At 51.2% G+C, this 27,192-nt stretch overlaps 1 protein-coding gene, 1 long non-coding RNA gene and 1 other non-coding gene across 3 annotated transcripts; 2 read left to right on the top strand and 1 right to left on the bottom strand.

Annotated features, from left to right (window-relative positions):
- On the top strand, positions 1-26,751 carry NELFA (negative elongation factor complex member A). The gene is made up of 11 exons (NM_001244648.2): positions 1-467; positions 17,522-17,693; positions 19,345-19,506; positions 21,207-21,296; positions 23,068-23,198; positions 23,286-23,355; positions 23,603-23,691; positions 24,548-24,659; positions 25,354-25,619; positions 25,772-25,871; positions 25,964-26,751. Exons 1-11 carry the CDS (start codon positions 225-227, stop codon positions 26,146-26,148), a joined length of 1,620 nt encoding a protein of 539 aa, NP_001231577.1. The 5' UTR covers positions 1-224; the 3' UTR covers positions 26,149-26,751.
- Positions 20,497-27,034, bottom strand: LOC134809779 (uncharacterized). The gene is made up of 2 exons (XR_010156273.1): positions 26,919-27,034; positions 20,497-22,976 (listed from the first exon to the last, which is right to left on the bottom strand). It is a non-coding gene; the product is annotated as an uncharacterized LOC134809779 (long non-coding RNA).
- MIR943 (microRNA mir-943) lies at positions 22,989-23,085 on the top strand. Its single transcript, NR_036018.1, has one exon. It is a non-coding gene; the product is annotated as a microRNA mir-943 (primary transcript).
- Positions 27,035-27,192: the final 158 nt, after the last annotated feature.

Here is a 27,192-nt window from a genome sequence, read left to right as displayed (position 1 = left end):
ATGATGTTTTACGGAAGCCGATAGTCCTTGCTCAGCGGCACCCCGTCCTTCCGGCTCTCGGCTTTGCCACAAAGCTTCCCGGAGACGCGGCCGCCACCCAGAAGCGCTCTCCGGGGAAGCCCCGCTCGTGGGACCGCGCCGCCTGCGCCGCCTCTGCGGCCCGCAGCCCGACGGGCGCCGCCATGTTGGGGTCCTAGCCAGGGACGCGTAGGTGTCTTCATAAGATGCCGGGGCAGCGGCGCGCGCTTTCCCCCAAGATGGCGTCCATGCGGGAGAGCGACACGGGCCTGTGGCTGCACAACAAGCTGGGGGCCACGGACGAGCTGTGGGCGCCGCCCAGCATCGCGTCCCTGCTCACGGCCGCGGTCATCGACAACATCCGTCTCTGCTTCCATGGCCTCTCGTCGGCAGTGAAGCTCAAGTTGCTACTCGGGACGCTGCACCTCCCGCGCCGCACGGTGGACGAGGTAAGGCAGGCGGGGCGCCCCGCGGCCCCCAGATTCCCAACCTTCCCACTTCTGACCCGCACACCCAACTCCGGACCCTCCTCGCTCCCTCCCCCAACCTTCCCATCCCCCTTCAGACTGTTAACCCCCCCGCCCCGCCCTCACGCCCCCTCCTCGCTCCTCCGAATCCCTCCCTCCAGTCCTCACCTCCCCCTGAGTCCTCATCCCCCGCCTCGATCCTCATCTCCCACCTCGGTTCTCATCCCCACCGTGGGTCTTCAGGACCCCCCGCCCCTCCTCGCCCCCTGGGAATCCCCCCCTAGGGTCCTCACCTCCCTACCTTTCGTCCTCACCCCTACCCAAGTTTTCACCTCCCTTGGGATCCTCAACCTCCTCCCCGCCGGGCCCTGGGTTCTCGCTACGACCCCCAGGTTCTCACTCCCCTCCCTGGGCCCCCGGGTACTCATCCCCACCCGCCCCCGCCTCCCCCGCCTTCGGTCCTCACCACCCTAATCCCCCACCGTGCCGAAGCGACCGACTCTTGGAGCGGGGGTGCGCCGGCCCCAGCGGGGTCTCCCATCGGGGTTTCCCGTCGGGGACGCAGCCCTGGTGACCTGGGCGAGGGCGGGGATCCCGAGAGAAACCCCCGCGTGAGGAAGGGGCGGCCTGGGCTCGGTAGCTCCAGTGTCCGCTGACTGGATTTTCTTGTTCTCACCTCGCAAAGACCCCGGCCGTCCGGAGCGCTCTGTGTCCGTTTTACTCTTTTCTACACGCCGTTTTGCGTCATTCCAATAAGTGGGTGTGTGAGGTTTGTTTTCTTTTTTCCTAAACTTTATATTGTATCGCTTTCCGTGCGAAATAAACCGAGTAGTTTTGCAGACTATTGAAGCCCCATGGTTGTTTAAACGTTCTTGGCTACTGATGTATTATTAGCTATTACAGGTTGTAATTGTTTTTGATTGAGATATGATATGTGTGGAAAAGTGCATTTTTGTTCAGTTTAACGAATAATAATAGCATCGCGAGCCACTCCTGTGATCCTTACACAGTTGGAGAAGTAGAACCATGCCTGTTCTTTGGAAGCCTCCCACTGGTAATCACGGCCTTCTTCCTTTCCCCTTCCTCATTTTGGAAAGGTAATCATTTCTGTGCCATCTCCCCGGTGTTAGCAATTATTTATGCACCCCTAAATGGCACAGCTTGGTTGCCGGATTTGGACTTAGTGTGATGGTATCATAGTGTATTTTGTGTGTGGCGTGCATGTGTCTTTTTGGTCGACGCCGTGACAGTTTCATCCACGTTGCAGCTGACTGCAGTTTAATTTTCACTGCTGCGTGGTATTCCTGTCTGTGAGCACGAGGCACTTTATCCATTCTGCCACAGTGACACGCTTAGCTTTTGTGCTCTTGTAAATCATCCCGTTACTACATTACGGTCATATGTTCAGGTGTTTGGAATCTTGGATTTCTCTAGGGTATAACATCTACGAGTGGAATTGTGAGGATCATAGGATCATGCCAAGTTATTTTTCAGAGTGTTTTGTTTTTGTGTTTGTGTTTTGTTTGAGACAGGGTCTGGCGCTGTCACCCAGGCTGGAGTGCAGTGGCACCATCGTGACTCACTGCAGCCTTGACCTCCTCACCTCAGATCTTCCCATCTCAGCCTCTTGAGTAGCTGGGACTACAGGGTTTCACCATGCTGCCCAGGCTGGTCTTGAACTCCTGACCTCAAGCAATCTGCTTGCCTCAGCCTCCTGAAGAGCTGGGATTACAGGTGTGAGCCATGGCACTCGGCCTGCTGTTTGGTTTTCTGCTTTGAGAATTGTATATTCAAATCTGCTTTTAAATTCTCTTTTTTCCCATTGTTTTGTAAGAGTGTCTTTTTTATTATTTATTATAAATGCTAGATATCAGTCCTTTTTCAGTTACAAATATCTCCCAGTTGTCCTTTGACTTTGACTTAGCTTCCTGGAATCCTTTTTTTTTTTTTTTTTTTTTTTTTTGAGACAGCGTCTCACTCTGTCACCCAGGCTGGAGTCTAGTGGTATAATCATAGCTCACTTTAACCTTGAACTCCTGGGCTTAAGCAGTCCTCCCTCCTAAACCTCTGTAGTAGCTGGGACTGATGCGCTGCCACCACGCCTGGCTAATTTTTGTGCATGTGTATGGAGATGGGGGTCTTACTGTATTGCCCAGGCTGGTCTTGAACTCCTAGCCTCAAGTGATCCTCCTGCCTTGGCCTCCCATAGTGTTGGGATTACAGGTGTGATCTGTGCGCCCAGCCCTTTTCCTGGAATCATGGATGAATAGAAGCTCCTAGTTTTAACATAGATGGTGTATTCATCCGCCCACTATCATTGGTGCCTATTGTGTCTCCCCGAGGGACATGCCCGGAACACTCCCTGGGTTATCTTGGCGTAGCTGTACAGTTTTACCTTTCGCACTTGAATCTTCAGTCTGCGTGGAATTGATGATTGTGTGAAGCAGGGAGTCTGATTTTCCACATGGATGTGCAATTAGTCCAGCACCCAACGTTGATTGAAATGACTGTCCTTTTCCATTGATCTGCACTGCAACTTCTGCTGTGGATGTGTTTCTGGGCTGTGCTCTGTTCTTTTGGTCATTTACATATTGATGTGCTAATAACCCACTAAGTCGGTTCTTGTCACTTTATTTATAAGCCTTGTTAGCGGACGGAGCAAACCCTCCCACTGTATCTTTCTCCGGGATCATCTATGGCTATTCTTGTCCCTTCACACTTCCACATGTATCTTCTATACTTACTTCTTAAACATGTAGAGCCTGCCTGCTGGGATTTTAAGGCTGAGCTGAACTTGCAGTTCATTCTGGGGTGCTGTCCTCTTTATATTGCGTCCTATAATTTGTGGGTGTGGGCATATCTATTTAGATGTTCTTTGTGATCTCTGTAGGGGTCTTCCATCTCATATATTACCACCTATTTCATATTTTTCCATGCCGTTGTAAATGGTATCTGTTAAAGTCTTAGTTTTTACTTGTTGCTGGTATATAGAAATGCGTTGATTTTTGTTTTTGTTTGTTTGTTTGTTTTTTAGACGGAGATCTCACTCTCTCACCCAGGCTGGAGAGCAGTGGCGCGATCTCAGCTCACTGCAACCTCCGCCTCCTGAGCTCAGGTGATTCTCCTACCTTAGCTTCCCGAGTAACTGGGATTACAGGCATGCACCACCACCCCTGGCTAATTTTTGTATTTTTAGTAGAGATGGGGTTTCACCATGTTGGCCAGGCTGCTCTTGAACTCCTGACCTCAGGTGAGCCACTATGCCCAGCCAGATTTTTGGATAATGAATTTGTGACTAGCATCTGTGCTAAAGTTTTGCTAGTTGCAAAAATTTTTTTTTTCTATAGAATCTCCTTGATTTTTCTGTGCACTTCATATTATTTTTCTTTCTCCAATTACCTTTTGTTTTTTTTTCTCGTCTCACTGGACTGGCTAGGACCCTCCAGCTCATTGTCTTACCTCCGATCACACAGGGAGAACTCGGAATGTTTTGCCAGTGAGCATTATGTTCCCTGTTGTCTTTAATAAATACCCTTTATCTAGTTAAGGAAATTCTCTTCTTAGAAGACTTGTAAAAAAAAATTTTAATCATGAATTTTTTAAAAATAGCTTTATTGGCTGGGTGCAGTAGCTCACACCTGTAATCCCAGCACTTTGGGAGGCCGAGGCGGGCGGATCACGAGGCCAGGAGATGGAGACCATCCTGGCTAACATGGTGAAACCCCGTCTCTAAAGAAAAAATACAAAAAAATTAGCCGGGCATGGTGGTGGGCGCCTGTAGTCCCAGCTACTAGGGAGGCTGAAGCAGAAGAATGCCGTGAACCCAGGAGGCAGAGCTTGCAGTGAGCCGAGATCGCGCCACTGCACTCCAGCCTGGGCGACAGCAAGACTCTGTCTCCAAAAAAAAAAAAGCTTTATTAAAATATAATGTATAGCTGGGTGGATTAGCTCATGCCTGTAATCTCAGCACTTTGGGAGGCCAAGATGGGCGGATTGCTTGAACCCAGGCATTTGAGATCAGCCTGAGCAATATGGTGAAACCCTGTCTCTATAAAAAATACAAAAATTAGCCAGGGGTGGCGGCACATGGCTGTGGTCCCAGCTACTTGGGAGGCTGTGGCGAGAGGATCACTTGAGCCTGGGAGGTTGAGGATGCGGCGAGCCATGATTGTATCACTGCACTCTAGCCTGGCCGACAGAATGAGACCCTGTCTCAAAAGAAAAAAGATATTATTTATGTACCATATAATTATGCCAGATAGATCACCATTTAAAATGTACAGTTCAGTAGTTTTTAGTATATTTACAGGTTTGATGATCATTCTAGTCAATTTTCAAACATTTTCATCATCCCCCAAATAAATCCTATACTCACTAGCATTTCCCCAGTCCTCTTCCTCCCCACTCCTAGGTGACTAGTAATCTACTTTTTGCTTCTATAGATTTGTCTATTCAGGATATTTTATATAAATAGAATCATACATCTGGTCTTTTGTGCCTGACTTCTTTCACTTAATGTAATGTTTTCTTTTTTCTTCTTCTTCTTTTTTTTTTTCTTTTTTTTGAAACAGAGTCTTGCCCTGTCGCCAGGCTGGAGTGCAGTGGCGCAATCTCGGCTCACCACAACCTGCGCCTCCCAGGTTCAAGGGATTCTCCTGCCTCAGCCTCCCCAGTAGCTGGGACTAGAGACACGCGCCACCATGCCCAGCTAATTAGCTAATTTTTGTATTTTTAGTGGAGACGGGGTTTCACCATGTTGGCCAGGATGGTCTCCATCTCTTGACCTTGTGATCCACCTGCCTTGGCCTCCCAAAGTGCTGGGATTACAGGCATGAGCCACTGCTCCCGGCCTTTATTTCTTCTTTAAAAAAAAAAAAGGATGCATATGCAGAACATGCAGATTTGTTACATAGGTATACGTGTGCCATGGTTTGCTGCACCTATTGACCCGTCCTTTAAGTTCCCTCCCGTCACTGCTACCCCTAATAGGCCCTGGTGTGTGTTGTTCCCCTCTCTGTGTCCATGTGTTCTCAGTGTTCAACTACCTGCCACTTATGAGTGAGAACATGCAATGTTTGGTTTTCTGTTCCTTTGTTAGTTTGCTGAGGATGATGGCTTCCAGCTTCATCCATGTCCCTGCAAAGGACAGGATCTCATTCCTTTTTATGGCTGCATAGTATTCCATGGTGTATATGTATCACATTTTCTTTATCCAGTCCATCATTGATGGGCATTTGGGTTGGTTCCATGTCCTTGCTATTGTAAGCAGTGCTGCAGTAAACATACATGTACATGTGTCTTTATAGCAGAATGATTTATATTCCTTTGGGTATATATCCAGTAACAGGATTGCTGGGTCAAATGGTATTTCTGGTGTTAGATCCTTGAGGAATCGCCATGCTGTCTTCCACAATGGTTGAACTAATTTACACTCCCAGCAACAGTGTAAAAGCCTTCCTATTTCTCCACAGCCTCGCCAGCATCTATTGTTTCCTGACTTTTTAGTAATCGCCCTTCTGACTGGCATGAGATGGTATCTCATTGTGGTTTTGATTTGCATTTCTCTGATGATCAGTGACGTAGAGCTTTTTTTCATGTTTATTGGCCTCATAAATGTCTTCTTTTGAGAGGTATCTGTTCACCTCCTTTGCCCACTTTTTGATGGGGTTGTTTTTCTCTTATAAATATGTTTAAGTTCCTTGTAAATTCTGGATATTAGCCCTTTGTCAGATGAGTAGATTGCAAAAATTTTCTCCCATTCTGTAGGTTGCCTGTTCACTCTGATGGTGGTTTCTTTTGCTGAGCAGAAGCTCTTTAGTTTAATTAGATCCCATTTGTCAATTTTGGCTTTTGTTGCCATTGCTTTTGGCATTTTTGTCATGAAGTCGTTGGCCGTGACTGTGTCCTGAATGGTATTGCCTAGGTTTTCTTCTAGGATTTTTATGGTTTTGGGTTTTACATTTAAGTTTTTAATGCATCTTGAATTAATTTTTTGTATGAGGTGTAAGGAAGAGGTCCAGTTTCAGTTTTCTGCATATGGCTAGCCAGTTTTCCCAGCACCATTTACTGAATAGAAGATCCTTTCCCCATTGCTTGTTTTTGTCAGATTTGTCAAAGATCAGATGCTGGTAGATGTGTGGTGTTATTTCTGAGGTCCCTGTTCTTCTCCATTGGTCTATAGGTCTGTTGTGGTACCAGTACCATACTGTTTTGGTTACTGTAGCCTTGTAAGTGTAGTTTGAAGTCAGGTAGCGTGATGCCTCCAGCTTTGTTCTTTTTGCTTAGGATTGTCTTGGCTATATGGGATCTTCTTTGATTCCATATGAAATTTAAAATAGTTTTTTCTAATTCTGTGAAGAATGTCAATGGTAGTTTGTTAGGAATAGCATTGAATCTGTAAGTTACTTTGAGCAGTATGGCCATTTTCATGATACTGATTCTTCCTATCCATGAGGATGGAATGCTTTTCCATTTGTTTGTGTACTCTCTTATTTTCTGTTTTTTCTTTTTTTTTCTGAGATGGAGTCTCGCTCTGTCACCCAGGCTGGAGTACAGTGGTGCGATCTCGGCTCACTGCAAGCTCCGCCTCCCGGGTTCACGCCATTCTCCTGCGTCAGCCTCCCTAGTAGCTGGAACTACAGGCACCCGCCACCACGCCTGGCTAATTTTTTGTATTTTTAGTAGAGACAGGGTTTCACCGTGTTAGCCAGGATGGTCTCGATCTCCTGACTTCATGATCCGCCCGCCTCGGCCTCCCAAAGTGCTAGGATTACAGGCATGAGCCACCGTGCCTGGCCTTTTTTTTTTTTTTCTTTTGAGACAGAGTCTCGCTCTGTCGGCCAGGCTGGAGTGCAGTGGCACGATCTCGGCTCACTGCAACCTCCGCCTCCCTTGCTCAAGCAGTTCTCCTGCCTCAGCCTCCCGAGTAGCTGGGATTACAGGCTTGTGCCACCACGCCCGGCTAATTTGTGTATTTTTAGTAGAGACGGGGTTTAACCATGTTGGCCAGGCTGGTCTCAAACTCCTGACCTCAGGTAATCTGCCTGTCTCGGCCTCCCAAAGTGCTGGGATTGCAGGCATGAGCCACTGCACCTGGCCCCTCTCTTATTTTCTTCAGCAGTGGTTTGTAGTTCTCTTTGAAGAGGTCCTTCACATCCCTTGTTAGCTGTATTCCTAGGTATTTTATTCTCTAGTGATTTTGAATGGGAGTTCATTCATGATTTGGCTCTCTGCTCGCCTATTAAAATCACATTGATTTTGTATCCTCGGACTTTGCTGAAGTTGCTTATCAGTTCAACAAGTTTTTGGGCTGAGTTGATGGGGTTTTCTAAATATAAAATCATGTCATCTGCAAACAGAGACAACTTGACTTCCTCTCTTCCTATTTGAATACTCTTTATTTCTTTCTCTTGCCTAATTGCCCTGGCCAGAAATTCCAGTACTATGTTGAATAGGAGTGGTGAGAGAGGACATCCTTGTCTTGTACCAGTTTTCAAAGAGAATGCTTCCAGCTTTTGCCCATTCAATATGGTATTCGCTGTGGGTTTGTCTTAAATAACTCTTAATATTTTGAGATATGTTCCATTAATACCTAGCTTATTGAGAGTTTTTAACATGCAGGGATGTTGAATTTTATCAAAGGCCTTTTCTGCATCTGTTGAGATGATCATGTGGTTTTTGTCTTTGGTTCTGTTTATGTGATAGATTATGGTTGTTGATTTGCATATGTTGAACCAGCCTTGCATCCCAGGGATGAAGCCACTTGATCGTGGTGGATAAGCTTTTTGATGTGCTGCTGGATTCGGTTTGCCAGTATTTTATTGAGGATTTTCACATTGATGTTCATCAGGGATGTTGGCCTGAAGTTTTCTTTTTTGTTGTCTCTTCCCAGTTTTGGTATCAGGATGATGTTGGCCTCATAAAATGAGTTAGGGAGGAGTCCCTCCTTTTCAATTGTTTGGAATACTTTCAGAGGGAATGGTGCCAGCTCCTCTTTGTATTTCTGGTGGAATTCAGCTATGAGTCCGTCTGGTCCTGGGCTTCTTTTGGTTGGTAGGTTGTTACTGCCTCAATTTCAGAGCTTGTTATTGGTCTAGTCAGGGATTCGACTTCTTCCTGGTTTAGTCTTGGGAGGGTGTATGCACCCAGGAATTTATCCATTTCTTCTAGATTTTCTAGTTTATTTGTGTAGAGGTGTTTATAGTATTCTCTGATGGTAGTTTGTATTTCTGTGGGGTCAGTTGTGATAGCACCTTTATTATTATTATTTTTTTTTTTGGTGTCTATTTGATTCTTCTCTCTCTTCTTTATTAGTCTAGCTAGCATTCTGTCTATTTTGTTAATTTTTTCAAAAAACCAGCTCCTGGATTTGTTGATATTTTTTGGGGGGGAGGGTTTTTCGTGTCTCTATGTCCTTTAATTCTTCTCTGATCTTAGTTATTTCTTGTTTTCTGTTAGCTTTGGGGTTAGTTTGCTCTCTTGCCTCTCTGGGTCTTTTAATTGTGATGTTAGGGTGTTGATTTGAGATCTTTCTAGCTTTCTGATATGGGCATTTAATGCTATAAATTTCCCTCTTAACACTGCTTTAGCTGTGTCCCAGAGATTCTGCTACATTGTCTCTTTGTTCTCATTGGTTTCAAAGAAATTCTTGATTTCTGCCTTAATTTCATTATTTATCCAGGAGTCATTCAGGAGCAGGTTGTTCAATTTCCATGAAATTGTGTGGTTTTCAGTGAGTTTCTTAATCTTGAGTTCTAATTTGCACTGTGGTCTGAGAGACTGTTATGATTTCAGTTCTTTTGCATTTGCTTACTTCCAGTTAATTACGTGGTCGATTTTAGAGTAAGTGCCACGTAGCACTGAGAAGAATGTATATTCTGTTGATTTGAGGTAGAGAGTTCTGTAGATGTCTACTAGGTCCACTTGATGCAGAGCTGAGTTCAAGTCCTGAATATCCTTGTTAGTTTTCTGTCTCGTTGATCTAATACTGACAGTGGGGTGTTAAAGTCTCCCCCTATTATTGTGTGGGAGTCTAAGTCTCTTTGTAGGTCTGTAAGAACTTGTTTTATGAATCTGGGTGCTCCTGTATTGGGTGCATATATATTTAGGATAGTTAGCTCTTCTTGTCGAATTGTTCCCTTTACCATTGTGTAATACCCTTCTTGTCTTCTTTGATTTTTGTTGGTTTAAAGTCTGTTTTGTCAGAGACTAGGATTGCAACCCCTGTCTTTTTGTTTGTTGCTTTCCATTTGCTTGAAGTTTCCTCCAGCCCGTTATTCTGAGCCTGTGTGTGTCTTTGCATGTAAGATGAGTCTTCTGCATACAGCACACCAATGGGTCTTGACTCCTTATCCAATTTGCCAGTCTGTGTCTTTTAATTGGGGCATTTAGCCCATTTACATTGAAGGTTAATATTGTTATGTGTGAATTCGGTCCTGTAATCATGATGCTATCTGGTTATTTTGCACACTAGATGCAGTTTCTTTGTAATCTCATTGGTCTCTATATTTTGGTGTGTTTTTTCAGTGACTCGTACTGGTTTTTCTTTCCATATTTAGTGCTGCTTTCAAGAGCTCTTCCGGGGTGGGGCTGGTGGTAACAAAATCCCTCAGCATTTGCTTGTCTGGAAAAGATTTTATTTCTCCTTCACTTATGAAGCTTAGTTTGGCTGGATATTAAATTCTGGGTTGAAAATTCTTTTCTTTAAGAATGTTGAATATTGGCCCCCAAACTCTTCTGGCTTATAGAGTTTCTGCAGAGGTCTGCCATTAGTTAGTCTGATGGGCTTCCCTTTGTAGGTGACCTGGCCTTTCTCTCTGGCTGCTCTGAACAGTTTTTCCTTCATTTCGACCTTGGAGAATTTGATGATTATGTGTCTTGGGGTTGATCTTCTCATGGAGTGTCTTAGTGGGGTTCTCTGTATTTCCCGAATTTGCATGTTGGCCTGTCTTTCTAGGTTGAGGAAGTTCTCCTGGATAGTATCCTTAAGTGTGTTTTCCAGCTTGTTTCCGTTCTCCCCGTCTCCTTCTGGTACTCCAGTCAGTAGTAGGTTTGGTCTTTTTATGAAATCCCGTGTTTTTTGGAGGCTTTGTTTGTTCCTTTTCATTCTTTTCTCTCTATTGTTGTCTGCATGTCTTATTTCAGTAAGGTGGTCTTCAAACTCTGATATCCTTTGTTCCGCTTGGTGGATTCGGCTGTTAATACTTGCGGATGACTCATGAGGTTCTCGTGCTGTGTTTTTCAGCTTCATCAGGTCATTTATGTTCCTCTCTAAACCGGTTATTCTAGTTAGCAATTCCTCTGACCTTTTATCAAGGTTCTTAGCTTCTTTGCATTGGGATAGAACATGCTCCTTTAGTTCAACGTTGTTTTTTTTTTATTACCCATCTTCTGAAGCCTACTTCTGTCAGCTCGTCCATCCGATCCTCCGTCTAGTTCTGCGCCCTTGATGGAGAGACATTGTGATCGTTTGGAGGAGAAGAGGCACTCTGGCCTTTGGGGTTTTCAGCATTTTTTTGTTGATTCTTTCTCATCTTCGTGAGTTTGTCTAGTTTCAGTCTTTGAGGCTGCTGACCCTTGGATGGGGCCTTTTGTTGTGGTTGTTATTGTTGTTGTTGATGCTGTTGTCATTTTCTGCTCGTTTTGTTTTCCTTGCCGTAGTCATGTCCCTCTTCTGCAGGGCTGCTGCAGTTTGCTGGGGGTTCACTTCAGGCCATATTCCTCTGATTCACTCCCATGCCTGGAGGTGTCACTAAAGGAGGCTGGAGAACAGCAAAGATGGGTGCCTGCTCCTTCTTCTGGGACCTCTGATCTCGAGGGGCACCAACCTGATGCCAGTAGGATCACTCCTGCATAGGGTGTCTGACAACCCCTGTTGGAGGGTCTCACCTAGTTGGGTGACATAGGGAGCAGGACCCGTTTAACGAAGCACTTTGTCCCATGATGGAGGGAGTGTGCTTCAGTGGGGGGAACCACTTGTCTGGGCTGCCCAGGTTATTCTATATTTAACATTTTGAGAAATTGCCAAACTATTTTCCATAGTGGCTACACCATCTTACTTTCTCCATAGTGATTTTTGAGTGTTCAGTCTCTCACATCCTTGCCAACATTTGTTATCTTTTTGATATAGCCATCCTAGTGGGTGTGAGCACAAAGGAACTTTAAATTTTATCAAATGCTTAAATATCTATTGACATGTAATTCACCACATTAACAAAATAGCTTTAATTATAAACCAACCTTGCATTCCTGCGGTAAACCTAAATTGGTCATTTTATGTTGTTAGATTATATCATCCTGATGTTTTGTATAGGAATTTTGTATTATATCTTTGTTCTTGGGTGAGATTGACCTGTAGTTTTACTTACTCAGACTGTCTTTGTTGGATTTTGGTATTGGGGTTATGCTACCCTTAAAAAAGGATTTGTAACGTATCTGGTCTTTTCTTTTTCTTTGGAAAGTTTGTTTACTAATGGAGTGATTTCTTCCTAAATATTTGGTAGAACTTGGTAATGAAGTCTTCTGGACCTGAAATTTACTTTGTGGGAGGATTTTTCAGTATTGATTTTTGTTTTTATGGGTTTTGTTTTTGTTTGTTTGTTTGTTTTAATGCATAGTGTCACTGTCACCCAGGCTGGAGTGGCAGTGATGTGATCATAACTCACTGTAACCTTAAACTCCTAAGCTCAAGTGATCTCCTGCCTCACCTTCCTGAGCAGCTAAGACTGCAGGCATGCACCACCATACCTGCCTACTTTTCTTTTTTTAAAAATTTTTTGTAGAGAGAGTGTCTCAAATACCCTTCTGTCATCGAGGCTGGAGTGCAATGGTGCAATCTTGGCTCACTGCAACCTCCACCTTCCAGACTCAAGTGATTATCGTGCCTCAGCCTTCTGAGTAGCTGGGATCACAGGCGTGTGCCACCATTCCCGGCTAATTTTTGTATTTTTAGTAGAGACAGGCTTTTGCCACGTTGGCCAGTCTGGTCTCAAGCTCCTGACCTCAAGTGATCCACATGCCTTGGTTGCCCAAATTGCTGGGATTACAGGCAGGAGCCAATATGACCAGCTCAAACATCTTTTTAAATGTCAGAAGCATGTATAGTGATTATTTCTTATTTTTTCCCCCTTGATCCATCTCACCAGATGTTTGTTGATTTTATAAGAATTTTCAAACTACCAGCTTCTGGCTTTGTTGAACTTGGATTTCTGTTTCACTAATTTTTGCACTAATTTTCTTCTTTCTCCTGTCTTTGTACTTACTTTGTTGCTCTTTTTCTAAGTTTTAAAGATGGATGCCAATCTCAGGCTTCTTTTCGTGTGTGTATGTGTGTGTGTCCATAAATTCTCTTCTAATTACAGTGTAAGCCGCATCCCACAAGTTTTGATAGTCACAGAACTGTATCGTCACACTTTTTTAATTTAAGTAAGTTCTTCACTGATCCCTGTGTAATTTAGAAATGTTTCTTAATTTCCCTGCATTGGAGGGGAAGATAGTTTTGTTTTTATTATTAATTTCTAGCTGTATTGAGCTCTTGTGAGAAAATATGGTTTATTTTAGTTGTTTGAAATTTAAGATCTGCTTAATGGCAAAATGTATGGTCAGTTTTTGTAAATGTTGCAAGTAAGCTTGCGAATCATATGTACTCTCTAGTTTTGAGATCCATTGCTCAGTGGATGTTCATTAGGCCAATTTGTATAATCATGTTGTACAAATCTATTCTATTCTTAACTGTTTTTTGTTTTAAAGGTGTGGGGTCTTACTATGTTGCTCAGGCTGGACTCAAACTCCTCAGCCTCCCAAGTATCTAGAACTACAGGCACGTGCAGCTTGGTTTAAAAAAAAAAAATCAGTGAGAAGAGGATTTGTTGATCTCCTCGTTAGGATTATGGGTTTGTCTGTTCCTCCTTCTCAGCTTATGCTCTATATATTTTGGGGCTGTGTTATTATGTGCATCCAAGTGTATAGTTGTTATAGTTACCATGTGAGCTCAACCTTGGATCTTTACCTAGAGATTCTCTGTATTTAGTAATGTTTTGTTCTTAAAATCTGCTTCCATCTAACATTAATATAAATATACCAGCTTTATTTTATATGTATTTTTCTTGGACTTCGTCCTTATGTATTACAAGAAATTGTGATAAAGACCTCATTTAACTGGATTGTGAAAGGACTAGGCCATTCTGGGTCATTTACTTTTCTGAAAAATATTTTTATTTATTTTCTTGGTATTTAAAAAAAGGTTTATAAGACATTCTAATTTATGTTAGTTTTCTTCCTTCATTTGTTTAGGGGTCTGGTACCTTAGGGATGTCATTCTGAAAATTAAACTTTTCTACATAGGACCATAGATACATGGTGACTAGATGACTGGGCTGGATGTGTTCCACAGTGTATCAGTCAGGGTCTCCAGAGAAACAGAACCAAGAGGGTATACAGACACATACATGCACACACACCAGGAGAGCCAGTGATGTAAGCCCTGAGACTCAAGACCCAGGAAGAGCTGATGTTTCAGCCTGAGTCTGAAGGCTGGAAAAGACCAGTCTTCCAGCTCAAACAGGCAGGAGTTCCCCTTACTCAGCATTTTTGTTCTGCTTTGGTTTTCAGTTGATTGGATGAGACCCACTCAGCAGTAGGGAGGGCCCTCTGCCTCACTCAGTACAATTCAGATGTTAGTCTTATGTAGAAACATCCTCACAGACACACCTGGAATCATGAGGGACTAACTGTCCAGGTGCCCCATGGCCCAGTCAAGTTGACACATAAGGTTAACCTTATACATGGCATCTGCTACAACTTGTGTTTCTGAATGAAATTCTACAACCAGTTCACTGGTTTTGTAATGTGTCTTTTTATTTTTAATTTTTTTTTTTTTTTGAGACGGAGTCTCACTCTGTTGCCCAGGCTGGGGCATGCAATCTCGGCTCACTGCGAGCTCTGCCTCCTGGGTTCATGCCATTCTTCTGCCTCAGCCTCCCAAGTAGCTGGGACTACAGGTGCCAACCACCACGCCCGCCTAATTTTTTGTATTTTTAGTAGAGGCAGGGTTTCACTGTGTTAGCCAGGATGGTCTCAATCTCCTGACCTTGTGATCCGCCCACCTCAGCCTCCCAAAGTGCTAGGATTACAGGTGTGAGCCACCATGCCTGGCTTTTTTTTTTTTTTTTTTGACAGAGTCTTGCTCTGTTGCCCAGGCTGGAGTACAGTGGCGCCATCTTGGCTCACCAGAATCTCTGCCTCCCAAGTTCAAGCAATTCTCCTGCCTCACCTTCCCCAGTAGCTGGGATTACAGGAGTGCACCACCATGCCTGGCTAATTTTTGTATTTTCAGTAGAGATGGGGTTTCGCCATGTTGGACAGGCTGATCTCGAACTCCTGACCTCAAGTGATCCACCCACCCTAGCCTCCCAGAGTGCTGGGATTACAGACGTGAGCCACCGTGCCCAGCCAATTTTTAATTTTTTTAAGAAATGAAATCTTGCTCTGTTGCTCAGGCTGGAGTGGAGTAGTGCCATCTTTGTTCACTGCAGCCTTGAACCCCTGGGCTCAAGTGATCCTCCTGCCTCAGCCTCCCGAGTAGCTGGAACCACAGGCGTGAGCCACTATACCCGGCCCTATTCCTCTGAAAATCTTAGTAAACAGCAGTTCTTTATACCAGGGAAGAGGAAGAGACATTTTAATGATGTGATAGTTTATTCAGTAAAGAGTACAGAAGTGAGTTAGGGCCCCTGCTCTCTAAGAATTACAGACCTTACAAGATAGGCCTGGGCCGGGCGTGGTGGTGGCGCCTGGATTCCCAGCACTGTGGGAGCATGAGGCAGGAGAATCGCTGGACCTGGGAAGGCAGAGGTTGCAGTGAGCCGAGATCCCGCCATTGCACTCCAGCCCGGGCGACAACAACAGCGAGACTCTGTCTCAAAAAAAAAAAAAAAAAAAAGGAACGCCCAGGGGAGCTCGTTCCCACCTCCACCAGCAAAAGGCACCTTCCATGAAGCTGGAAGGGGCCCCCACCAGGCGGGGAATCCACCAGCGCCTTAATTGATCTTGGATTCCCACCTCCAGAACCGTGAGAAGTAAATTTCTGTTGTGTGTAAGCCAAGCATTTTCTTTTTTCTTTCTTTCTTTTTCTTTCTTTCTTTCTTTTTTTTTTTTTTTTTTTTTTTTTTTTTTTTTTGAGATGGAGTTTCGCTCTTGTTGCCCAGGTTGGAGTGCAATGGTGCGATCTCAGCTCACTGCAACCTCTGCCTCCTGGGTTCAAGCGATTCCCCTGCCTCAGCCTCCCAAGTAGCTGGGATTACAGGAATGCGCTACCACGCCCGGCTAATTTTGTATTTTTAGTAGAGACAGGGTTTCCCCATGTGGGTCAGTCTGGTCCCCAACTCCTGACCTCGTGAGCCGCCCGCCTCTGCGGGCCGAAGTGCGGGGTCTACAGGCGTGAGCTACCGCGCCCGGGAAAGCCAAGCGTTTTCCTACAGAAGCCCCAGTAGAGCGAGCCAGGCTTCAACATGCGCGTTCTGGAGAGAAAACATTTACTCCACAACAGTGGTCCTTTTTGTTTTAAATTAACATCCCCGACTTTTTTTATCCTTACCATTTTTATAAAATGCCGCGCGCTTGCCTCTTGGCAGGCGTAGGGTTTCCCTGGGGCTGCCGTGAAGAGGCAGCACTGGCTGGAAACAGCCGGGCTGCGCGGCTGCCAGAGGCAGCGTGTGCGCAGCGCTTCCTGCAGCCACGTAGCATCTTCTGCCGCATCGCGCACTCAGCTCGGGCGGGCGTCGGGAGTGAGGGCACGGGGCACAGGGTCAGCGGCCGGGGCGACACCCTCCCTGGTTGCCCAAGGAACAGAAGGGGCTGGGCCACGCGGGGGGTTCTTGACTCCTGAGGGCAGCTGGGTGTCCTGCAGGGCAGATGCAGAGGGGCTTGGCAGCAGGCAGGCTCCCCTGGCACGACCTCTGATCTCTGCCCTTCGAGCCAACTTCCCTCAGGGCAGGAAGCCCATGAGGACAGCGAGGGAAGCGCTGGAAGGTCCTCCCACTCAGAGGCCACCAGGAGGCGGCGCTCGCGGGGACGTGATGGCCGCAGCCCTCGTAGGACAGGTCTCTGGCGCCTGACGCAGGGAGTGGGTGTCAGGAAGGTCTTGGGCTGGGGTTTCGGCCCCGGCGTCTGGACAGGGCAGGGCGCTGTTGTTCACCCCCAGCGCCAGCCAGCCCAGCTGTCTCACACTGTGAGCAGCCCAGTGGGCGCATGGCAGAGGCACAGGCACGCCATGCCCTGGCTGTCTGCGTTTCCTCGTGGGAGGGGGTTTATGTGGCCGAAGCAGGCCCTGGTGTGGATGGATCTGGCCTCCCAGGTGTTGAGGGAGCGCGGGGTGCGCCTGCTTCCTCCACCCACCTCGCCCATGGCCTCCCCAAGGCCCTGGCCTCACTCCAGATCCCGGGGCCACCTCCAGGCTCCACGAGCGCCAACTCCCAGCGCCGTCCAGACCCAGAGGCAGCCGTCCCTGCCTAGATGGTGACTAGGCACCAGCTCAGCTGTCACGGGTGCTGCCCCAGGTCCCAGGCCCCACCCCCTGCTGCCCAGGCACACACCCCCTGCGGCAGGTGACTCCACCCCTGCGTTCTGCTGTGCCGGGCACCTGCCTGCTCTACGCCCCTCATCCCCAGGATTTCCCACCCGCAGGCTTTCTGCGGGGGCAGTGGTGGCCCCGGCTTCTCACCCTTCAGGTTTTCTTGCATCTGCGCACCGGTGGAAGAGAGTAGGCCCAGTGGACTGGGTGCTGCTGGGAGGTGGGAGGCTGCTGGGAGGGCACCGGATGCCGGGGCCTTGCAACCTGGCAGAGGCTGTGCTGCTCAGGGAAGCAAGGTGGCCCTGGGGTGAGGCGGGGGGCTCAGAGGAAGGGGAGCCCTCAGGAGGAAGTGTTGGGGGCAACTGCCAGAGAGCCCGGCCACTGCCCAGTGCCCATCCGGAAGCTCAGCAGGGAGTGGGCTTGGAAGTGGGCAGGGGCATGTTGGCGCCGGCAGCATCCTCTCTTGCAGATGAAGGGCGCCCTGATGGAGATCATCCAGCTCGCCAGCCTCGACTCGGACCCCTGGGTGCTCATGGTCGCTGACATCTTGAAGTCCTTTCCGGACACAGGCTCGCTTAACCTGGAGCTGGAGGAGCAGAATCCCAACGTTCAGGATATTTTGGGAGAACTTAGAGAAAAGGGTATGTTGTGCTGCTTTAATTCATGTTGGGTGGAGGGAAATGGATCTTTCTTGAAAAATTTTTTTCTGAAATGAATTTGATTTTTAGACCATTACGTTTTTCCGTGTGTCCTGGTCCCTAGAATATTAACTGTATATGCACCATCCTCCCCCGTAAGCTGCTGCCTGGCTTTTGCCATCTTTGAAAACAAACTCCAAACAGCCCACAGGCCCCATCCTCACTGCTGCGGTGTCCGTGGGAGGCTGTGTCACGCCACTCGCCGTCTCTCTCTGGTCAGCTCCGTGAGGGCAGGGGCTCTGCCCATTCAGGTGGTATCTGTAGATCCTAGGTTCTAGGGCCCAGAGCATTCCCTGGCCCAGAGTACATGCTCAGAAATGCATGTTGAAAATATCAACGATTCAGTTGTTTAAATGTGAACTGAAAGTCACTTAGAAAATATTCACAAGGCTGGGCTCCGTGGCTCACTCCTGTAACCCCAGCACTTTGGGAGGCTGAGGTGGCCAGATTGCTTGAGCCCAGGAGTTCGAGACCAGCCTGGGAAACATAGCAAGAACCCATTTCTACAAAAAATAAAAATTAGGTGGGCGTGATGGCACGTGCCTGTCCTCCCAGGTACTTGGGAGGCTGAGGCAGGAGGATCACTTGAGCCTGGGAGGCCAAGGCTGCAGTGAGCCATGATGGCGCCACTGCACTCCAGCCTGGGCGACAGAAACAACTATTTGTAGATGGATTTGAAGAACATGTCTTGATGGGATGCTTGATGCTTGTGCTTTTCTGAGTTTCTCTCCTGCTTTGGACAATTGGAACTGGCTCCTCAGAGCCCAAACGTTGTGCCCCAGCTCCTTCAAGGGCAGCACCCAGAGAGACAGGGTTGTGGGATGGAGACATCGAGGCTGCACACTCCTGCAGGGGCCCTGCTGGCCACCCCCCTGCAGGTGGCACCTCTCCCCACCTGTGAGGTCACACACACCACACAGATGCCTCTGGAGCAGTGGTCTGGACAGGTCCACCCCACCCCACCCGTTCGTGTCTCAGGAGTGTCCCACGGGCAGGAAGGCTGAGGCCGGTGAACTCTCATGTGCCTGCCTGTGCTTTTTCTCCAGGTGGGGCACGTAGCCAGTTCAGGTGGGAGGTCGCCTGTCCCTCGTGGGGCAGTTCCTGGGCTCTGAACCGTGGGTGAGCACACAGGCTGAGGAAATGGATGTGGGCAGTTTGGATGAGGGCCGGGGTTCCAGGAGAGACCACCAGCCTGGCTACCCTCGGGGACGGGAAGAGAGAAGCCACAGATCGGGGGTCCTTCTTACGTGGGGGTGGGATCTGTTAACATTTCATGTTCTACAAGTGTCTGGAGCCCTCCAGGAATCACTGTATCTATGTCCGCCTGTGGTTCTCGGTGTCCGCGGTGCCAGAGGTTTCCAGTTTGCAGCCCTCTCAAGGCACGCCCGCCTCTCAGGCATTCCTGTTCTGCAAATGCTCCTGGGTGTTCTGCTGGAGCCGTGGGGAGTCAGTCTCGAGGACCTCAGGGGACAGCCGAAGCTCCCATGACCTAACCCTAACTGAGGAGGGTGTGGGGCTGGGCAGCCGCCAGCTCCTCTCAGCCGGGAGGTCTGCGGCCTGGGCGCCCCTAACTTCATGTGGTTCTTACCGGCAGTGGGTGAGTGTGAAGCGTCTGCCATGCTGCCACTGGAGTGCCAGTACTTGAACAAAAACGCCCTGACGACCCTCGCGGGACCCCTCACTCCCCCGGTGAAGCATTTTCAGTTAAAGCGGAAACCCAAGAGCGCCACGCTGCGGGCGGAGCTGCTGCAGAAGTGTGAGTGGCCGCGGCCGCCATCGGGCATTGTCTTTGTAGTTTCCAGTCATAGGTTTCTTAGGTTCTAAGGTACCAAGACTGCCCCTTCAAGGTGGCGTTCTGGGCCAGGCATGGTGGCTCACACCTGTTGGTAGGCTGGGGCAGGTGGGTCGTTTGAGCCCAGGAGTTTGAGACCAGCCAAGAAACCCCATCTCTACCAAAAGTACCAAAAAATTAGCCGGGCATGGTGGTGCGTGCCTGTGCTCCCAGCTACTCGGAAGGCTGAGGTAGGAGGATCACCTGAGCCCACGAGGTTGAGGCTGCAGTGAGCTGTGATCACACCACTACACTCCAGCCTGGGAGAGAGTGAGACCCTGTCTCAAGAAAAAGAAGATAAAGTTCTGCATAAAGTTTTTTGTTAGAAGTTTATCACTATATTAAACTTTATGTTCTGAAAACATGCTTTAAAAACTTCAGAATTTAGGCTGGGCATGGTGGCTCACACCTGTAAACCCAGCACTTTGGGAGGCTGAGGCCAGCAGATCACCTGAGGTCAGGAGATCGAGACCAGCCTGGCCCACATGGTGAAACCCCGTCTCTACTAAAAATACAAAAATTAGCTGGCTGTGGTGGTGCATGCCTGTAATCCCAGTTGCTTGGGAGGCTGAGGCAAGAGAATCACTTGAACCTGGGAGGCGGAGGTTGCAGTGAGCCAAGATTGCACCACTGCACTCCAGCCTGAGCAACAAGAGCGAAACAACATCTCAAAAAAAAAAAAAAAACACCCACCAACTTCAGAATTTTAGGTGAAGGCGTCTCTAATCTCTGTGACCAAATGAACTCTGTGCCAGCTGAGTCACGCTGTTGGGCACGGTGGGTGCCGGGGTGAATGGCTGGAGGGGCACTGTCCTTACTCTCACGTTGCTGCCTTCTTGAGTGGCCGGTGATCTCAATTTCACTTGAAAGATATTTAATCATTTCAGTTAACGTTTTCCCAAAGCACGACAAAGATTTCAATAACATCGTTTTATTTTGAATGGTTATGGAATTAATATTTATAATGTACATCAATACCCCGTTTCCAGAGAATCCAAATAAAAGGCTGGCAGCAGCTGCGCATGGATCTTGGCTGGAACGGGCAGCAGCCAGGGCACAGCGCTGTCCGGGAGGCTCCGTGCAGCCCCGGGCCCACTGGGTAGCCCAGGAAGGACTCTGCTGGCCCCTTGGGCCCCACCCCCTTTGGAGGCCAGCAGCGGCCACAGGGTCTGCTTTGGGCACTCGGTGTCCCCTGACCCTTCAGCCACACTGAACCAAGTCAGGAATATCTCTTCGTTTGTTTCTTCCTCATATTTTTGTATCTAGACCGTGCCTGCTGACCCTCAGCGAGGACGGCGCTACCACTGGGCCAGGGGGAGGCCCGGGTCGATGGAGAGGGCTCATGAGGTCCTCAGCTCCTCCTCGGCTGCTTCCCCCTGCCATGGGGTTCTGGGAGGTGCAGCCACAGCCACCCAGCTCCCGAAACTTGCTCACCTGAGTGAGTTTCTGACTCGTTGTAAAGTGCGAGCTGGTGTCAGGCCCGGCTCGGAACAGCGGCTCATTTAGAGAGAATGCAGCGTTTACGGCTCGGGCCGTCGGATGAATCCACTTGACAGAGATGCTTTTACAAGGGCCAAGGGCTCTCGCTCTGAGGATCCCTGACACATGTGACCTCTTCCTTCCAGCCACGGAGACCGCCCAGCAGTTGAAGCGGAGCGCCGGGGTGCCCTTCCACGCCAAGGGCCGGGGGCTGCTGCGGAAGATGGACACCACCAGTAAGGCCCCCACCCTGGTGCCGTGAGCCTTGCTTTTGGGGCAGAGCTAAGGGCTTGACCTGGAGACCCGCTCCCTGTTGGGGAGGTGGTGCCTGTGAATGGTCTTCAGGCAGCAGTGTTGGGAGCCCGTGGGAAAGCGAAGGCACTGGGGCAATTTCACCGGCTTCTCCCCTTGGGAGCTCCCTGGGAGGATGTGGGGGCACGGAGACAGGAGGGCCGGGATCTGAGGACAGCGCTGGGCACGGAGACAGGAAGGCCGGGATCTGAGGACAGCGCTGGGCACGGAGACAGGAAGGCCGGGATCTGAGGACAGCGCTGGGCACGGAGACAGGAGGGCCGGGATCTGAGGACAGCGCTGGGCACGGAGACAGGAGGGCCGGGATCTGAGGACAGCGCTGGGCACAGAGACAGGAAGGCCGGGATCTGAGGACAGCGCTGGGCACGGAGACAGGAAGGTCGGGATCTGAGGACAGCGCTGGGCACGGAGACAGGAAGGCCAGGATCTGAGGACAGTGCTGGGCACGGAGACAGGAAGGCCGGGATCTGAGGACAGTGCTGGCCCCTGCTCCTCTGCTGTTGGCACCGGTGGCTCTCGGCCTTCCCAGCTCGGGCTTTCGGCCCCAAGTGCTGCTCTTGGGTTCCGAGTGTCCCTGGGCAGCTCCACGGGGAGGACGTGACCGTGCTCAGCTGCCCGTGGGGCTGTGCCCCCTGCACCCCTCCATCTGCCCTTCCTGATTTGTGCTCTCAGGGCTGGGCGTGAGCTTAAGCAGGATGCACCCTGATCACAGGAAGATGGCGTGCCCCTGGGAACCGTGGCAGGGCATACTCACCCCAGAGGGTGCTGGATAGTGACCTGGGGGCCAGAGGGCAGGACGGGTGTCGTCCTGTGCTGAGACAGCTGGGTAAACTTGCAGATGGGTGGGGCTGAAAGGGCAGCCTTACAGGCGCTCTCCATGCAGCTCCCAGACCAGCCTGGCTTAGTTTATTTGGGCTCCCATAATCCCACAGTGTTCACACGGGACCTAGTAGAAGGCATCTTGGGTCTGCTGACTATTGTCCCTGTGTGGGGGGGCCGTCCCCGGGTCATGTTCCTGCCCACCGCAGCTGAGGTTCCACCTTGCTCTCCTCTACCCCGCCTGGAGCAGACCCTTGTCTTTCCACCCCCACCAGGCATCCCAGGGCCAGGGCTGCACCTGCTGGCCCAGGGAGGGTGGGCCAGCCGTTGAGCAGTGTGTCCAGCCTGGCCCAGTGTGCTGATGGCACCATCCCCCGGGCGTCCTCTGTCCGGGCCTGGCACCATGAGAGCCACGCACGCCTTGGAGGGTGCGTGTGGGCGCTGGTGGGTAACAGCGTAGGTAGGCCTCAGGAGTGTCCTCGGGGGACAGGGGGAGAAGGCTTGGGAGGGCGGCCCTCAAGCCCAGGCGCCTGGCTTCATGCCCCTGGCTTCACGCCCCTGCCTGTGGAGGCACAGGAAGGAGGCAGAGCTCAGCCCCCGCCACACTGGTGAGAGACTCCACCTGGTGAGATCCTGTGGCCGGGCTGGGGTGCCGCTGTCTTTGGTGTCTTGGCAAAGTGTGAGGTCGTGGCTCCAGGCGTTCCCCTGCTCCCTGAGGTCCGGGATCCTGGGGGTCCTGCCCGCTGCCTGCCAGGGGTTTGGCCCTTCCCCACTGCGGCGCTAGCCTAGAAGAGGGTGGGACGTTCTGGGCTCAGAGGGGGTGGGGGACGTTTGCCGGTCACTGCTGCTGGCGCCCTGACTGTTGCCGTCCTCCAGCCCCACTCAAAGGCATCCCGAAGCAGGCGCCCTTCAGAAGCCCCACGGCGCCCAGCGTCTTCAGCCCCACGGGGAACCGGACCCCCATCCCGCCTTCCAGGACGCTGCTGCGGAAGGAACGAGGTGTGAAGGTAGGCCCGTCCCCCAGCTTCGTGGCGCCCCTAGGCCCGTTGCGCCCTGGTGCCGTCACTGAGGCAGGGCTGTGCTTGTCTTGGCAGCTGCTGGACATCTCTGAGCTGGATATGGTTGGCGCTGGCCGAGAGGCGAAGAGGAGAAGGAAGACTCTCGGTGGGGGTTGGGGCCTGCGTGTAGGCGGCATTGGGGGTCCCTGCGGGCCCTACCCAGTTGGGGTGGGTTGTGTCCACGCTCGGGCAGGGCTGTGCCCCCGTGAGGCTCCTCTCCGCGGGTGGGTGCCTGCTTTTCTCCTCGCTCCTTGGTGGCCTCTCCTGGGAAGCTGTTTGCTTCCCTGCCGCTGCCCTGAGCTGAGACTGCAGACGCGCCCGGGCACTGGCGAGGACGCCTGTTTTGTCCACAGATGCGGAGGTGGTGGAGAAGCCGGCCAAGGAGGAAACAGTGGTGGAGAACGCCACCCCGGACTACGCAGCCGGCCTGGTGTCCACTCAGGTAGGGCTCGGGGCTGCGCCCCATGTCCGGCACCACTGCGGGTGCCCCTTTTGTTCCGATTGTGGCCACTAGTGTGCTCTGTCGGAGAATATATATAGGTATGTACATATGTGTGCCGTCTGTATTTATGTATATATACGTATATGTACATGAGAGGCAGTGTGGGCCGTGCCCTGACATGGGCATCTGACTCAGGCTCGGAGCGGGAACCTGCCCCACGCTTGCTGGAGGGGCTGCCAGGGGAGTCCTCCTCACCCCTGTGCCTCAGTGTCCCTTGTCAGGCAGGGCTGGTGGGACCTGCCTTGCACGTGGCCGTGAATGGGTGCAGGACAGGCCTGTGGGGGTGCTGGGTGGTCAGAGGCCTCAGTGTCCCGGAGACCAGGCCCTGCCTGCGGGTGGGAGGCAGCCACGGGGCGCGGCAGGTGCACAGAGGCTGCAGTGGGTCGTCTGAGGCCAGGGCCTGGAGGAGGCCACACTGCGGGGTCACTTCGGGATAATAAGCTCCTTTCTTCCCGCCGCTGCGTGTTCTGGGTTTCTTAACGTGAGCATCTTCCTTTATATCAATGCTTCGTGGTAAGAAAAAGCATCGCTCTTTCTGTGCTCAAGATGGGCGGTTTGGGCTCCTCAACCCCTCCCCTCTCCTACACAGGAGCGGCTCAGTCCCCAACTCTGCTGGGGCGCCAGGGGCCAGGGGTCCCGTTGTCTAGCCCAGGGAGCTCGGGAGAGTGGCCCCCGCCTTCCTGCTCTAGCTCGGGGGGCCACAGCCTGTGGCAGTGGAGCTCCGGGTCGGGCCATGTGTTAGCACATGCCGGAAGTATGGCCTCTTCTGGAAGGAACCTTAAACTCTGTGTTCCAGAAACTTGGGTCCCTGAACAATGAGCCTGCGCTGCCCTCCACGAGCTACCTTCCCTCCACGCCCAGCGTGGTTCCTGCCTCCTCCTACATCCCCAGCTCCGAGACGCCCCCAGGTGAGTCTGCTGGCCCCAGCCTGGAACCAGCCAAGCTGCCTGCCAGGACATGGCCTTGCCCACGGGCGCTGCCAGGGCTGCGGTTCTCGCTCCTGCATCTCTGTTGTCCCCCTTCTGCCTCAGCCAGAATCTGCTGGGGGCAGATGCCCCGCTGGTCAGCTTGAGCTCCAAGACATAAACCAGCTGCTTTGCCCCACCCTGCCCGTCCTGGGCACAGACAGGCAGCCGCCCCAGGGGACACGGCAGGAAGGGGATTGGGTTCGAAAGGGTCTTCTGCCAGGTGACCCAGCTCTTGTTGCTGGGTAGGCGGGAGGGGAGCTGAGAGCCATCCCCTCCCAGACGGAGGGCACTGCCAGGCTCACAGCACCTCAGGCCAGGTCCTGGGCCCAAGGGGCTTGAGGATACAGCCTTCCTGTCTTCCCACCAGTGCCTACGGTATGGGGACCCGCTGCAGGCCAGCAGCTGGCCAGAGTCCAGACATCTTATCTGCGAGTCTGGGAAGGCCTGAGACCACTGGCCTTGTTCCTCTGGCTGGGGCTCCTGGGGCCTGTGCCTTGGCTGGGGGCCACAGGGAGTTCTTGTCAGAGGGTAGCAGGACAGAGAAGGGGAGCTGAGCCTGTCACCTCCAGGAGCACTAGGGTTTGGGAACAGGGTGGGGGTCCAGCCCCCTCACCAGGCCCCGGTCTACTTGCAGCCCCATCTTCCCGGGAAGCCAGCCGCCCACCAGAGGAGCCCAGCGCCCCGAGCCCCACGTTGCCAGCGCAGTTCAAGCAGCGGGCGCCCATGTACAACAGCGGCCTGAGCCCTGCCACACCCACGCCTGCGGCGCCCACCTCGCCTCTGACACCCACCACACCTCCGGCTGTCGCCCCTACCACTCAGACACCCCCGGTTGCCATGGTGGCCCCGCAGACCCAGGCCCCTGCTCAGCAGCAGCCTAAGAAGAACCTGTCCCTCACGGTAGGTGTACCCTGGCAGGGCCCACAGGCCACCAGGTAGGTGGTACGGCCCTGGCCACCTCCCCTAGCGTGGGGGTGCCACAGTGCCTGCAGGGGGATGCAGGAGGTGGTCCTGGCGGGGCCCTAGCACCCACACCCCTCTCCCCGCTGTAGAGAGAGCAGATGTTCGCTGCCCAGGAGATGTTCAAGACGGCCAACAAAGTCACGCGGCCCGAGAAGGCCCTCATCCTGGGCTTCATGGCCGGCTCCCGAGGTATGTTCATAAGGCAGGGCCTGGGGGTGCACCGGGCCGGGTTGGGGGCGGGTGCCCCCAGACACCCACCCAGCAGCTCCTGCTCTCTGCAGAGAACCCGTGCCAGGAGCAGGGGGACGTGATCCAGATCAAGCTGAGCGAGCACACGGAGGACCTGCCCAAGGCGGATGGCCAGGGTAGCACAACCATGCTGGTGGACACGGTGTTTGAGATGAACTATGCCACGGGCCAGTGGACGCGCTTCAAGAAGTACAAGCCCATGACCAATGTGTCCTAGGGCCACCTGCCTCACAGCTGGCCGTCCCTTGGGGGGGGGTCCACGGGACGGTGGCTTTGCCGGCTTAAAGTAACCGGATGGCGGACACCTGGCCCCCGAGGTCCCCCAGCCGCCGCCCTGCTGCTGACCCAGCCTGTTTTAAGTTCTGGATGCATTTCTCTGGGGTGTTTGGGGCTTATTTTTAAAATTTTAATATGGGTTCTTTTTTGTGTGATTTAAGACACTTTTTGGACTCAACGTTACATTTTTGAATGTAGTAAGTTAACCAAAAAAGTTACAACTTCCTAATTTTAGTGACAGCTCTGCCTGTTAGACTCTTACTTTTTAAAATCTTTTCTATTTTCCCTCGCTGGGGCAGTGCCCTCCTACCCCCAGGGTTGAGGGGACCAAGGTGGCACAGTGGTACTGGGGGTGCGGCAGGGACACCCGACCACACCAGAGCGTGGGAGACGGTGGGCCTTGTCCCCTGCCTGTGCCTGCCTGGGAGTTTTGTATTCATCTTTTGTATAGTTGTGGACATTTAAGACAGTCTTTGGGTACCTATTTTCATTGTAAAACTATCTGAACCATTAAAGTCGAGCTTTTCTAAAGAAAGCCACCATAGCTGTGTTTGGGGCCAGCTTGTCCTCCCTGCTCCAGGGACCCAGTCCCTCCCTAGGCGGCCTTCAGGACGGGGTGGGCCAGGGCTGGGGGCTTCCTAGGACACCTTGGCTCACAGGGTGGGGGAACAGGTAGGATCAGCCCTCGGGGTACTCCCTTGACTTACTTACTTGGCTGTGGGCCTGGGGACCACCCGGCTCAGCCGACTGCAGGGCTGGGGGACAGCAGTGGTTCCTTCTCTCTAGACCATTTCACCCTTAATGGGAATTTGGGAAGCAAATTATTTCTGAAAGAAGAAGAAAGCATTTTTCCAAAGTCAGTCAGTTATGCCTGCTATTTCCAGTATTTGTTATACCTCCCAAGGTGGCACTGCCTCTCCCCAGCGGGTCAGGTCAAAGACAAAATGACACAGTCAGGACAGGGAGCCCCACCCATCGGAGGCAT

This window comes from Pan troglodytes, chromosome 3 (assembly GCF_028858775.2).
Source record: "Pan troglodytes isolate AG18354 chromosome 3, NHGRI_mPanTro3-v2.0_pri, whole genome shotgun sequence".
Taxonomy (NCBI): domain Eukaryota; kingdom Metazoa; phylum Chordata; class Mammalia; order Primates; family Hominidae; genus Pan; species Pan troglodytes.
This window is presented reverse-complemented; position numbering and strand designations above follow the sequence as displayed.

Coding starts and splice junctions, on each gene's coding strand:
- NELFA (NM_001244648.2), top strand. CDS start 225: ATGCCGGGGCAGCGGCGCGCGCTTTCCCCCAAGATGGCGTCCATGCGG. Junction 17,694..19,344: donor GGGAGAACTTAGAGAAAAGG/GTATGTTGTGCT, acceptor TCTTACCGGCAG/TGGGTGAGTGTGAAGCGTCT. Junction 23,356..23,602: donor GAGGAGAAGGAAGACTCTCG/GTGGGGGTTGGG, acceptor TTTTGTCCACAG/ATGCGGAGGTGGTGGAGAAG.